We start from the raw sequence: 15988 nt of genomic DNA, 5'->3' as shown, positions 1-15988 counted from the left end.
TCAACCTAGAAATAAGCTAATTTAAATTTAATTTTCCATCAGTCTTAGTACACAATGTAACTACAGAAGAGTCAAGCTTTAATTAGAAAAATTATCAAAACTCTTTGGTTAGTTTTGAGAAATATGCTAATTGTCTAATCAGATTCAATGACATATACTAAGCTAAGCTAAAAGTACTTCTTTCAGACCCGGGTCAGTTGAATGAATTCATAACGGTGAAACTAAACTATAAAAACATTACTATTCAGTTTCTCGCATAGACTGATCATTAAAATTCATTAGACCTATATGTACAATATCACCATTAGCCACAGGTAATCTTTATGTGTTTTTTTATTTTTATTTTTTGACTCTCAAAGTGCTGGTAGCTGTCACACTTTATGAATCACCAAAATCACCAATGTTCTACTAAAGAAAAAAGCCATCTGCACTGTAAAAAATAGCCATTAATTAACGTGTTTCATTTGTTGTGGTTCACATGGTGTTTTCTGTTTATTAACGGTTGTGAATTGCATTATGGGAGTTATGTTTATCTCTGCTCTGGTGACTTTTGATGTTGGAAATTGAACTCTACAGTTTAACAAAGTGATCTTAATTGGCATTTTTTTTGTAGTTTGAGACAAGATATTGTTTAAGAAATAATATATAGAGAATTAAGTCTGTTAAACAACAGAAAAAGTACTGGCAGATTATTACCATGTTTTTGTAAAGTAATTTACAACACAGGCATGCTTTGGAGGAAAGATCAAGATCCCATAATGCAAGCCAAAAGAATACATAAAATAAAAAATAAAAATAATAATAAAAACATAAACCACAAATATTTTACAAAATACTATCTTCATAATATATCTTACAATGTGCACTAGTAAAATAGACTATGTAAACTGCAATTTTATACAGATTTTACATGTTAATGAAATAAAAAATAGGGTAACACTTTATTTTGATGGTTCATTTGAGTATTAGTAGACTGTCTGCTTAATATATCTTGATGCTGCTCCTTTAACAGACATTTAAGTGACTATAAGAAATTTTGCAAGTACATGTCAACTTACACTAACCCTAACCCCAACCTAACTCTACTTAAAATCTAATGAGAATTAGTTGGCATGTAGATGCAATGTAACTTAAATTCAACAAACAGACCATCAAAATAAAGGTTTGTTAACAGTGATTGCTTAAAAAAAGATCAACAACTAACACATTGACTTCATTTTTATCATATGGTGTATTTAAACACACAGGTGATATGTAATACACTTCAACAATATGTGTTACTGACAAAACATCACAGGAAACATACATATTCAGCATTATGTGATACTGTATAATAATAATAAAACTAAAATCAAATAGATATAATAGATTATGGTAGGCCTGTTAAAGTGACAGTGAACGTAACATTCAGGAGAGTTAGCTTCAATTCTGCATCATAATGTAGGCCTACCATTTATGTACAAATAACATATAGATAAGGAAATGTCTAAATCTTTCTCAAAAACATGTTCTGGACATTAAGAAAAATCAAGGCACAATTTAAGGTTTGGTTCAGCTTATTAATAAGGTGTTATTAGCTTAGCATTTTATTCTTAAAGAAACAGTTCACAATTGTTTTAACATTTAATTCTTCAATCTGTTTCAAACCTGAATTTATTTCTTCTGTTAAAGATAAACAAAGACATTTTAAAAATGTTGGTGAACACATAGTTCACTAATTAAATAGTAAGGAAACAAAAAAATATATAATTACCAACATTTTTCAAAATATCTTCTTTTGTGTTCAATAGAAAGAAATGCAAAAAGGGTTGAAAACAGTGGAGGGGCAGTAAATGATAAAACAATTTACATCATAGGGTTGATTTTTCAGTAAAGTCAGTAATATACACTACCATTAGGAGTTTGGATGAATTTTGTTTCATTATTATTTAGATTTAGTTTTTATTCATATGTATTATTATTATTGTATAATGTAGATAAAATAATTAAATTGATTATATTTACTTTCTAGTCATCAAAAAATATATAACGGTTATACAATTATATAATGGTTTCCACAATAACATTAGGATCTTTTTTATTATTTATAGCAATAAGAAATATTTATTAAATTTAGAATAAAATTTTCCAAATTTAATGCTGTTACTGTATTTTAAACAAATAAATGCAGCATTGGTGTAACTACTAACAACCAAAGACTGGAATGGTAGTGTATGTGTAATTAAATACTAAGGATATTCTAAAATTTATTTTGTTCCCTCAAAAATATTTGTAATCCTTTTCAGTTAATCTGACCTAATCAAAACCCAATAAACAAATATTACTTACAGTTGCCCCATAATGTTTCACCACAGAGTAGGAATGCACATTTCATCAACTGGGACCTTTTCAGTAATAATTTATGACATTTTTTTAAAACGAGATGCTAATGGTCTAATCTGATTCAATGATCTATGCTAAGCTAAGCTAAAAGTGTTCCTGCCAGACTTGTAGTTTGGCTGAATGGATTCAAACATGGTAAAACCACAATGTAAAGAAAAACCATAAAACATCCTTCAATGTTAAGCTCTTTTTGAACACTGAAATGGTCTTTTGAGGTCTTTCAGATCCCAGCATGAGAAATAAATTGTCATAATTTGTTTCTGAGGTTACATATTATTTGCCCCTTTATCTTATTTTTTTTTTTTTGTCTCATATAATTACTTTAGGGTCAGAATGATTGTTTTCTTTGACATTTAGTGTGATTTGAAGTCTTTGGATATAAGCTTCAGAACATTGGAAATTTCGATTCAAACACATCCCTAAAAATGGATGTAATTAAAAATTGAGAAACTGAATTTTTTATATCAATTAAGGCACTTCATTTTCAAAGGTCGCTTTGGATGACAGGATCTGCTAAATAATTTAATGTCAATTTAGACAGAAACAAAGCTGCACAATATATGATAAATATATTGTTATATTCAGTTTGTTTTTCATTCATTGTCAGTGTTGCTTTTTCACTTGTTTCCCTTTAGATTACATTTTCGGTATTTATCTAACAATTACCTTAATTGACAGATCCAGTATATAAAATGATCAAACCCATCAACCACTCCGTTTCTTAAATAGTGCATGCCGAGCTACATTCTTTCATGCATAAAAAAATGTGAAATTACTTGGTTTATTTTTAATTGCCAAAACGAACTTTTTTTGCCTCAGCAAATAAAAACTAAAATGTATTTTATTAAAGACAAATAAATGTTTTGGATTTTTAAACATCTTAAACATTCATTTATTGATTTTCTTTTCGGCTTAATCCCATTATTAATCTGGGGTCGCCACAGCGGAATGAACCGCCAACTTATCCAGCATATGTTTTTACGCAGCGGATGCCCCTCCAGTCGCAACCCATCACTGGGAAACATCCAGACACACTCATTCACACACACACTACGGCCAATTTTAACATACCCAATTCACCTATACCACATGTCTTTGGACTTGGGGGGGAAACCGGAGCACCCGGAGGAAACCCACACAAACACGGGGAGAACAAGCAAACTCCACACAGAAATGCCAACTGACCCAGACGGGGCTTGAACCAGTGACCTTCTTGTTGTGAGGTGAACGTGCTACCCACTGCGTCACCACATCGCCCACATCTTAAACATACTAGTATTTATTTTCATGCAATAGTACTTCAACGTTTTAGATGCTAGTATATCTTATTAACTATTAGTACTCCAACCGCTTGTTAAGCGTGACGTCACACGAAGCGGCTTCTGGGTCCAAGAGATATTCAAACTGTACGGGGAGACTAAACAAATGCTAATAATAAACGTTTACAAAGTAATGTAATACTTTGGAAAATCACGATTGTAATATATATAAAACTATGTCTAATATCAGATGGCCAAACAGTGATACATTTTTTATAAATTGTTAAAATATTGCTGTCTGTGATGCAGCAAGAAGCTGATAAACCATGTGGATGGATCATAACAGGCTCAAAAGTTTGTTATGGATCATAACAAACTTCTGAGCCTACTAGTAGGCATAGAAGGCCTCTATAGGCCCATATCTATCAGCTGACAACCACTGACAATGCCCATTCAATCGAGTGATAACATTCTATTTATTAAGTAATAATAAAAAAGATTAACTTATATTAAGAATATTAATATATATTAAGAATATCAAGAACAATAAATATTAAGTAATAATAAACTAATAAATAAGAACTAGTATCTATATTGAATATGTGCTAGCGTCTTTTTAATGAGAACTAGTATATAATGAATGTGCTAGAATCTATTTATTAAGAACTAGTAACTAGTAAATAAGAACTACAGAATATGTGCACTGAATAGGTATCTATTCACTGTAAAAAAATAATAATGACAATAAGCCAAGAGAACATATATTTTTGTTGTTTAACTTATTTTAATAAGTTGATCAGGTTTCAACTAAATTTTTCACATTTTTAAATGTTGTATTCAAATTTTAACTTAATATTTTTCAGCCATTTGATTGATGTTAGTTAAGATGACTAGAAAAGTTAATTTGATTCTAAAAAAAACATAAGGTAGCAAGATTTTTTTTAACAGTGTTAAATAGTAACTAGTATCCAATAAATAAGAACTAGTGTCTAATGAATATGTGCTAGTATATTTTTAATTCTAACTAGTATTTAACTAATAAGAACTACTATCTAATCCCAGCAGGCACCGGACGTCACACAGACGTAAAATTGAGGTTAGACTCCAATGTCAGACTAACTTTGAATTTTGGTTGTATAAGAAAATCGGGTTGACGTCAGAACCCAATGTCAGTTTAAGGTCAGATTTCAATGTCAAAATGAATGTAAGTTAGTTCACGACACAACATAAAATCAACGGCTAATGATGTTAGCTTTTGACATTGTATGGACATCAAAATTTGACATTAAAGTTGCATCGAATTTTAGATAGGTAATTACACAACCTAAAACCAATCAAATATCCACGGCAGATGACGTCGGTCAACGCAATCTCATGGCAATTCGTAACTTTTTGATTTAGTGGCTAATTGTATCAATTCGTACGATCTAATTTGTACAATTTAGTACGCTTTACTCATCACCCAATGACAGTTGGGTTTATGGGTGGGTTTGAGTGCCATGCCTCCTTTTTAAAATCGCACATTTTTCATATGACTGAACTCGTACGAATTTGTACGCATTAGCCACTAACTGACAAAACGTAAAATACATAAGTTTTCTCTTGAGAGCAGGCTGAAGAGGTGCATGAAAATAGATACCAATACATTTTTAAACATTTAAAATGATTTGTTGCAGCCCTATACATTTTCATTTAGATTTTAGTGATTATAATATAAAAAATAAATAAATTAAAAAATTGAACAGATTTCTAATTTTAGCTATAATTGGTTATCCATCATAAAAAATAAACGCTGGCCTATCGCACTATAAAAATCGATGAGTTGACTTTACTTGAAAAAAAGAGCGTAAACTTGTTGCTTTATAATTATTAATTAAACAAACTATGTGCATAATTATAAAATTTAAGTCAATGGGTTTTATGAATTTTTAAAAAATAAAATCAGCTTGTTGTTTTTTAAGGCAACCGGTTTACTCACTTTTTAAAAGTAAAGTAACTAATCACTTTTTACAGTGCAGTAGGATTTTCATATCTAGGCATGGCCTGTTAGACCAGCTCATCAGTCATTAACGCTGCTGTTCAGAGTGCCAGCAGTGGCTATAGTTGGTTTACAGCTGTAGTGGTCTTCATAACAGTCTCGTAGGATGGCGGAGGCTCCATCTGCCAGGGCGGAGGGGTGGGAGGTTGGCTCTGTGGACTGGCATCTGAGGCGGGAGGCATCTGGACTATACTGTGATCCTCTTGCGTAGCTCTCCGAATACGATCCAGCCTCCTGGGGGAAAGAGAAGAGCAGTGACTCGCGAATACATGGATAACATAATATTAGAAATGGATTTTGGTGCATTTGGGGGGGGGGGGGGGGGGGGGGGGTATCATCTTTGATATCTTTGATATATGTGTTATACAGAAGTTGGGCAATTAAGATATCTGCAAAGTTAGCCCTGTGTATTCAAAACCCATGTGTCAGTGGATGTATAGCTTTTTCTTAGTTCCGATCAATTTGGATTATCTTGTGCTTTACTTCAGATTTCACCACAGCCATGTAAAATGTACATTGAAAGCAAAATAAAAGGAAGCTGCATTCAAATTCTCATACTATTCTGGCACAATAATCAAGAAATGTTGCTGCTGTACCATGGCTGCAGCAGGAACAATGATTTTACACAGCAACTGAAAATAATCCCCCAGCACCAAGCCCTAAACTTGAGACACCAGTAATATGATTGTGTCTGCAACAGTCATGGTACAGCAGCAAAGTCCCTTGAGTTCCTAGCCATATGCTAGTGTATAGTTCCTAGCCATATCAACCTAGAAAAGAGCAACTTTTTATTTTCAGTTGGTCTTAATACATACACAATGTAACTAGAAGAGTGAAGCTTTAAATAGGAAAATTATTAAAAACTCTTTAAAACTATTTCAGCAAGATGCTAATGGTCTAATTTGATTCAATGATCTATGTTAAGCTAAGCTAAAAGTGCATTTGCCAGAACTGGAGATTGCCTGAATGGATTAAAAATGCTACTAGAATGTTGTAAAAAAATTTGCCTTTTTAAAGTGGACTTTTCCTTTAACTGCAGAAAACAGGGCAACGTCATGCAAAAATCTATGAACTGTCGGAAATGAATAACTATCCCCTGATCATTTATTTTCTTATCGGGTTATTAGCAATAACACAAAAATGACACATTTATTGGCTGATATTGATATGGCCACTAATATATCTTGCATCATATTTTATGACAGCAGAAATTATCCATTCTTTCTAGGCAGATAAATTATTTTTTAGCTGTGGTCAATCTATTATTCTGGCCAATTCGGTTAAAAACAATTATAACTAAACACTAAAATAACCATTTATCAAGCGGTAAATCAATAATCGGTCATGGTTATATAGTATCATGCATCATTAGAATATTAGAAGAGCAGAAATGATTTGTAATTTATTGACAGATAATGTTTTGTCTTATCTGGCCAATAACGATAACACTAAAAATAACCATTTAATGGCCGATATACCAATATGGACACTGATACATTTTAATAAATATCGAATCAAGGTTGTGGTGGCACGGTGGCTCAGTGGTTAGCACCGTTGCCTCACAGCAAGATGGTCACTGGTTCGAGTCCTGGCTGGACAGGCATTTTTGTGTGGAGTTTGCATGTTCTCCCTGTATTTGCATGGGTTTCCTCCGGCTGCTCTGGTTTCCCCCACAGTTCAAAGACATGTGCTGTAAGTGAAATGGGTAAACAAAGGTGTATGAGTGTGAATGTGAGAGTGTATGGGCGTTTCCCTGTTGTGGCTAGAAAGTATCCGCAGCGTGTTGGTACAATCTGCTGTGGCGACCTCTGATAAATAAGGGACTAAGCTGAAGGAAAATGAAACAATGTATCCAGGTTGGAACTAAATTAGTTTGTGTGTTGTCTTTTAAGGAGTTTAACTTTCAAATATATGCTTTCAATATATATTTATATCTGCATATATTCTTTCGTAAAAATATGGCTTATATTTCCTTAATTTACCTAATTTGTGAAAATATACATTTTTGTTTTTATGTGATAAATTAATTCCTGTTTAGTCACTTCCTGTTAGAGCTCAAGGCTCTGTATGAAAACACTTGACTTAATCCGGGGTCGCCACAGCAGAATTAACTGCCAACTTATCAAGCACATGTTTTAACACAGCGGATGCCCTTCCAGCTGCAACCCATCACTGAGAAACATCCACACACACTCATTCACACACATACACTACGGACAATTTAGCCTACCCAATTCACCTGTACCGCATGTCTTTGGACTTGTGGGGGAAACCGGAGTACCCAGATGAAACCCACACGAACATGGGGAGAACATGCAAACTCACACAGAAATGTCAACTGACCCAGCAGAGACTTGAACCATCGACCTTCTCGCTGTGAGGCAAACGTGCTACTCACTGCGCCACCGCATCGCCAGATAGTATCCTAGTGACAACAAAAAATGGTTGTTTAATATTGTAACCTCTTCTATGACGAAAACTGTAGTTTATGTTATGGGCTTATGAGGTGCAACAATGGTCAAGACAGGAACTCTGAGTATTGCTGTATTGTTTAATTGTCGTTTTCACCGCAAATGCTAATGAGGAAAAGGACAGTAAACTATCAATCTTACTTCAATTCTGTCTGCTTTGGCTACTTTTTAACTTAGTAATTGGTCAGTTTCAACACCCTGCAGAAGAACATTATAATTTGCGGTTTGTTAATCGAATCCTGATATCTGTGTCAGAAGCCAGACCTGAAGGGTGTAGAATTAGCATAGACAGAAGAGACGTGTCCCCAGCAATATTCTCTGATTACTGAAGCGTACCCACCGATCATTTAATGCCCTCCAAAACAAAATAAATGCTCTGTCAACTTTTATTATGAATGATGTGCTGAAAGTATTAAATCATATTCTCTACTCAAGTCCTATCTACCTCCCCCAAACACATATGGACATTGTGATTGGCCGTGCCTTTCCATGTTATCATGTACAGTACTGTAGCTACGTCTGGATGCTAGCAGTGCCAAGCAGCAAGGGAATTTTCCAGTTCTAGGCTAACTGGATAAACTTTGGTGAGACATGGACATTAGTGGTATAACGGATCACAAATCTCAAGGTTTGGATCACATTTTTATTTTTTTGTCATGGATCAGACCATTTTTTTGGATCAGCCAAAAAGGGGAGGAGACAAATGTAATTTGCTTTTCATTCATTACAAAAACAGTTCTGCAAGACACTTTTGGTTTTAACAAACAGAACTTAGGAGCTGTAATTTTATTAAAAATAAAATGAACAAATAACCAGCTGAATACAGTTAATAAGTTGTAAAATATTCAGTACTGTTAAAAATTCACTGTTACTACTACTGTTGCTGATAACACTAAATGTATAATTCTAACATTATCATTTGTACAACCCATATTTATTTTTAATCTCATTATCAATAAATGATTCAGTTATTGACTCATAAATCTTCATGTGTCAATGCTAGATGTGTCATTTTTTAAGCATTATTCAGTGGCATATTTTTGATGGCTGTTTGTCGCCACCTATTGGTTAAATAATATAATTGTTAAATAATATAACAATATAACAACTTTCATTTTTGAGCATCAAGTTAAATGCATAGGACGGTGATTTTCATCTTTACCATAAATATCAGTAATTATATCTAAACTACAGGGTGGGCCATTTATATGGATACACCTTAATAAACGTATTGGGAATTTCACAAGAAAAAACAATGGTGTGCTTGGTTTTAACGTAACTTTATTCTTTCATGAGTTATTTACAAGCCCCCTTACATACTAATGTGCCACAAACAGGACCTTAATATCACCAACCATTCCCAGTTTATTAAAGTGTATCCTTAAAAATGGCCCACCCTATTTAAACTGTTATGCCAGTACTTCTGTGTTATTTGACTGTTTGTGACTTCATAACTCAAAAGACTAAAGACTCAATCTCTTTTTTGATGTTTGCGTTTTCAGATTTGAATGCAGCGATTCGAAGGATTAATAAACATATGCAAATCACCATTATTTATCATTTACGTTGTGTGGTTGTTGAGATCCCGATCTTTTAATGATTAATCATGAAGTTTACACTGAATGCTATAATGCAGGCTAACCAAGTAATGACAGAAAACACCTTTAATGAAACCCACCACGTCCTGAATAACCCACAATGACTTCTTCCATAATCATTATATTTTACAGGAAAGTCTAAATGCTTTCATACCTGTGATTTGAATGACGCAAGAGGCGATCTCTCTGCAATCGTTACAAATTTAGGATAATCTATGAAAATGTATTAATCCGCGGGCCATGTTCCGAACCGTTGGTTGTGATCCGTATGAATCACGGATCAACTGCAATCCGTTACACCCCTAATGGACATAAGGAGCTAATAAGGTCAAGTTTGCTACTGAATGAGCCTATCATATTAATAGGAACTAGGGCTGTGCAATTAAATGAAATTCAGTTTTGATTTTGGCCTCAAATGCGATTATGAAAATAAAACAATAATTGAGATAAAATGGTTATTAATGGTTAATTTAGTTTTAGTCTAGTCTTTGTTTGTAGCTGACATTTTAGTTTTATTAGGCCCGTCAGGTATTAATGCCTAATTCCGATTTGTTGCCTAAATCAGATTTTTTTGCCTGTCCATATACACGTCCCTTTAAATTGTGACCCATATCAAATTCATGCTTTTACACTTGCCATACAATTTACGATGTCGTGTATGCGTAAAGGCAGGTTCTAGAATTTGCGTCACACTAGCCACGATAGAAGAAATTGTCTTGCTTTCGCTCTGCAAAATATGCACCGTTCACTTAACTATAAAATGATTTTGAGGCGGAGGAGGAGGGAAAGGGCCATCATTGCAGCTTGTGCCTATGGTTTATATATGGTGTCCTCCACCATTCATAGGAATTTGTGGGTACGAGAGAGATTTCAGGTCTGGTGGGAGCAAATTGTGGCAACCGACCACTTTTCTCCTCCATGTTTCCTCTGTTGTTGTTGTATGCTCTCCATACACAAGTTTAATGACGTACAAAACAGAATGCCTCAATAAATCTGATCTGCCTGTTAACATGATAGTCCATGTCACATATTCGATTTTTATCGGATTTATTTCCACATATGAAGGAGGCCTGAAACCGATCTCTGAATATCTGGACGCATGCAGTGTTTTCGTGTTTACACAGTCAAAGAACAGATTCGATCTGTGTCACATATGAGCAAAAAAACAGAATTGGGTCACATTTAACTGCTAGTGTACACAGGGCCTTAGTTTTAGTCACGTTCATACTCTTTTTAGTCTAGTAGTCAGGTTTAAATCAACTAAAAATCTGAGCATTAAAGCATTTCAGTCTTGGTCCGAATCATCCATGACTATTTTCGTCTAGTTTTTTAACTTATCCAGCAACTTATCCAGCATATGTTTTACACAGCGCATGCCCTTCCCGTGGTTGTGGCTTAATGTACTTTAATTACTAGAAGAACAAAATTTGTTTTCTATTAAAAAAGTGAATTTAACTTTGAGTTCAAACCAAAGATTTTGAGCATTTACTATTTTTTCTTTAAACTACTCTAATTCAGTTGCCAAAAGGACGCGGGGAGAGGAAAAGGGGGACCCCTAGGCACTTATTTGATGGCTTCAGCATGTTACAAGAAACAAAAATCTCCTCTCTTCCTCCCAATCCCTCCCTCCCTCACTTTTCTGGGCTCATGTACAAATGCTGACTGCTTTCTGTTAACATTAGTACTGTGGTCAAAATGAACCACTGTGCTCCCTTTGATTCTTTGATTTCTTCTACCACAGCGACATTCTCCAAACAACAAGCCCATAAATAGATTTAAACACAAACTAAAACCATTATGAAGTGCTATCGCCTTAGTAGTATTTTAAATGGCAACATTCTCCCTCCCTCTCCCTCTCTCTCACTCTGACATGGAAGACTGAAATAATTTAGCGGCCAGCAGCTGTTCAGTCTTTGCTTGCTTTATAAACATTACCTCACCGTAACATTTTCTCTCAGTTTCTCCATTAACTACTGTACGTTACACGATTGCATGTTGTCCAGCAATGGATCTTTTAAGTGTTCTTGATTGCTTGGACAAAGGGGAATTACTTTAAACACTTAAACTAATTACTGTAATTCACAAAGACGCTGGATTTACAATGGAGGAAACCCTTACAATTCTGAACGAAAGTGTGTAATCTCTGCACCACTGGAGTGACCAAACAAATGGTACACCAAAATGATGATACAGTGCCTTACAAAAATCACGTTTTGAAACAACACATTCTCCCAATAACTCAGAAATGCAATTAAACCACGATTACAAGACTTGATTACAGTTTTTCTCAGTCGCTTTGGTGCATTTCTCACAACACTATTTACATTTGCACAACAGTTAATGCATTTCTCAAAACAATTAGTACAAACTGCAAAACCTAGTTGATAACCTGCAAAAGCGTGTCACTTGCTTAAAATGGATAGCTCATTCCTCAAAACCAAGTATTCATGTCAATGAAAGTGTCAGTGTCATCAAGATGAAAAGTCCTGACATCATTGTTTATGAACAAGATAGTCAAATGGCTTTGTCATGTTTTCATTATGACAGTTTACTCTGTAAGTTTTTTCCAATGCACTTCCTGAAAATGCTCAAGACAGCGCTATATACTATTTGCACAGCCATTTGAAAACCACAGTAAAGTTAGACATCATTGCATTTAGTGAGGTATCTGAGTACAACACACCAATTATGTTTCACTTTTTTACTTCATATGCTCTTTACAATTCTAATTTATTCACAGCATTGTGCAAAAGAATAAATACATACAACAAACATACACTTCCTTTGGCTAGAGCTGTGCACAACTGTAAACAATAGTGAAGTACATATAGGAACTGAAGCTACAACATTCATAGGTCTGTAACTCATTCATGAAATTGTTCAATTTAGAAGACATTTTCAGGAAAAAAGTTAATTTTTTCTAAAATTCGCTTGACAGACTTTGACAGTTTTTGTATGTGATGACTCAAGAAATGAAATGAGGACTATTCTTTTTCTATGAAATGACTATTCAGCATTCACAAGTTTAGTTAATTTTGACTGACATGACATAAGCAAATGATAATGTAATAAAACAAAAGAGTTGTATGAAAGCAATTGATGCATGTATAAAAGCATTTGCAATTTGTTTAAAGGAATGAGAAACTGCTACTATGATGTGTACAAATTACTAATTGTTTTGAGAAATGCATTAACTGAAATAAATCAGTTTATTTCCCAGTAGTGATGTCAAAACGTAAAAATCTGTGTAACCTAACTCAAGCTTAATTAGTTTTGTTTGTTTTGTGAAGATTTGTATTGCATGACAGTGGGGAACTTGCGGCTCAAGATGCAGCATTTTTATTTTAGACGTTCTACTACACATTTTTATAATGTTAGGGTCAAAAAGCATCTGAGTTTGTGGTATATTTCCTCATTCAAACTTTTCTCTTTCTGAATGTGCTTATACGCAGCAAGGATGAGTTCCTGTCACATATCACACATTTGTTTATCTTATTTACATTTTATGAAAACAGAGATTTCTGTCTCGTCATTTTCAAGGTCCATTCCCCTAAAGCTTAAGATACTTATGTTAAAATAATGTTATAAAGTTAAGATGAAAGAAATTATTTGAGCTGTCTAATCTAACTTTACTGAAAGAACACAATGGCTTCATACACTCAAAAAAATTTTTTTTTGCTTTTTCAAACTACTTATTTACAATGAGCCGAAACAACACAATTCTTGAGATTTCATTGGGACAACTTAATTTTTTATTTTTAATCTACATAAATTTGTTAAAAGTGTTAAGTTAACTTAATCGATTTGTTACAACATGGGACAACATGAATGAATTGTGTGTAACCCTGCATTTTTTACAGTGTATGATGACAAATTTGCAACCCTTGTGAAAATTAACTGTGGTTTTATTATATAAAAAGAGTTAGTGTAGGAAAACCATAGAGAATTTGTTATTATTACTATTTTAAAAACAAACCATTATTTATTATTATTATTTGTAGTAGAATTATGGTTCTTATTTTTTATATATATATATATTGGATGCACAATGTAAACTGTGAGCTGGGTTGCAACAGAAGTTAAGTTCCAGATGCAGCTTTATTTAGGCAAAGGCATAGTCAAGACAGGCAGGGTCAACAGGAGTAAACAGTACAACATATATCCAATAGAATAATCCAGAAACACAGGCTAATGGTAGGGAAGCCTGATGTGAAACTGACGTTTCGAAACAGTGTCAAGATCAAAAAGCACAAGTGTTTTGAAACACTGCACTGAAGCATGATCCGAAATACCCAGGTCACGTAACTAAAGTGTTTCGAAACACCAGATCACATGACTAAAGTGATTCAAAGCATTGGTCACTTCAGAAGTGTTTCGAGACCTTCTATCTCACTTAGCCTAGTGGACCATGCGTGCAAATGGCCCCAGTTCGAATTCCCACTTGTACTAATATTCTAAAATTATGACTTGATATATTTTAATAATGTTACTTTTTTATGACATAAACAAGACATACTAAGACATACACAAGACATAAACAAAGTGTTCATTCGAGATATATCCAGCTGCAGACCCACAGAACCACACACGTTTTAGGCACACACAATCCAGCACACACGTTCTAGGCAGGAAGAACCATATATGGGGTGGAGGGTGGAGGGTGGAGTTAGTGAAACGTAAAAACATGGCGGAGATCATGGGAGACATAATGGTTGGATAAGATCATGTCATTAACTTTATATAAAGAAATATTTATAAAAGTTAAATGTCTATGTTAAAAATACCAATCGCGGTAAGAAACGTTCATGTCATAATGTGATTTGGAGTTAGTAAAACAACAATACGTTAAAATACCGATTGTGTCATGTCTGTCGGTGCTATTACTGACGTTTTAAATTTGACACCTTTTATCCTGCGGACAGTTTGAATGTTTTAAATTGTTAATAAATGATTTAAGATAAAGCTACTATATGTTTTTAGGTATTTTACGTTTTTATATTTTAACACTTTGTTGGTGGTAGATTTATTGTTTATGAAATTATTGTAGTACATGATCAAATTTCAAATGCTTATTTTTTCATGTCTTGTAGACACACATTACAGTTCAGAAGGACAAAGAATTACCTCAGCTCCATAAGTGCCAAACTTGCTGTGACCTTTATCATTGCCCTTTCTGCTTGGAATTTAAGCCAACCACACGGGTCAAATTAGAACTGCATCTACAAAGCCATTTTAGGAAAGCAGTTATACATGAAGGTATGGATATCTAAAGTTATTAGTTCACCTGGCAAATTAAAGTTACTTTTATTCATCTAGTAACCTGCACAGGCTTCTCCCAAAAGATAATAAGATTATGTACAAGAGGCATCATTGTATAATCATCATTATTTATTTACCTTTAAAAAAAATTTAAAAAAAAACCATCACCCTGATCTCTTGGGCTGTATACATACATAAAGCCCCTACAGTATATATGGGGGCTGTGCCTGTGTGTATATATGTATAGTAGTTTGGTGCATTACTAATGTAATGATATATTTATTTCAGGCTTCACTATACACAGATGTGGACTGGGATGCAGACCTGGACTTTCATTGTCTGTACTGTGAAATTACAGTTTTAAAAAAAAGGGATTTTGAACATCATTTACAACTTTGCAAAAACAAATTGCTTCACACTTCAGACAAAAAAAAAGTTAAGGACACTCCAGTAAGTGTAAAAGTGACCGTACCGGCTACAAAAAAAAAAAACGCGAAATATGCGAAACAGTGATCAAATCAGCAGTGAGCGAAACTCCAATAAAGTTAAGTGTAACAGTAACCACGATGGAAGTCCGAGAAATCCTGTTGCAAACAAACGAGACTGTGACCATACCGGCAGGCTTACCAAATAATATATCCTCAGGCAGGGTCCGTGTAAAGCCTGTTGTTAAAAGAAAATGCCCTGTTTGTGGTATTTGTGGTAAGCCAGTGTGTAGATAAGACCAACGGCATATTTGCTGTTCTTAAAACTACTAAAGGACAGAGTATTCCAATACACGTTCAATTAAAGACAAAGGGAGAAGAACATAAGGTCCGCTGTGAAGATGGTGAATGTCAGGTCAACATGAAAGTTGCACAAAGAAGTGGGCTCTTCTCTTATCAATGTAGACACATACGATCTGTAATGTACTGCACATCCTCTGCAGAACCAATCACTTTAAAGCAGGAAGTTCTAACAGAAATGGAGAAAGCTAAGTGG

At 34.1% G+C, this 15988-nt stretch overlaps 1 protein-coding gene across 1 annotated transcript in view; it reads right to left on the bottom strand.

The window, feature by feature from the left end:
• Positions 1–401: 401 nt before the first annotated feature.
• The window catches only part of si:dkeyp-51f12.3 (uncharacterized protein LOC107988041 homolog), a 33326-nt gene continuing 17739 nt past the window's right edge, over positions 402–15988 (bottom strand). The window contains 1 exon segment of the mRNA XM_056481635.1: positions 402–5913. Coding sequence (XP_056337610.1) covers positions 5739–5913 — 175 coding nt within the window. The 3' untranslated portion in view covers positions 402–5738.

The sequence above is a fragment of the Danio aesculapii genome, chromosome 20 (genome assembly GCF_903798145.1).
Source record: "Danio aesculapii chromosome 20, fDanAes4.1, whole genome shotgun sequence".
In the NCBI taxonomy this organism is placed as follows: Eukaryota; Metazoa; Chordata; class Actinopteri; order Cypriniformes; family Danionidae; genus Danio; species Danio aesculapii.
This window is presented reverse-complemented; position numbering and strand designations above follow the sequence as displayed.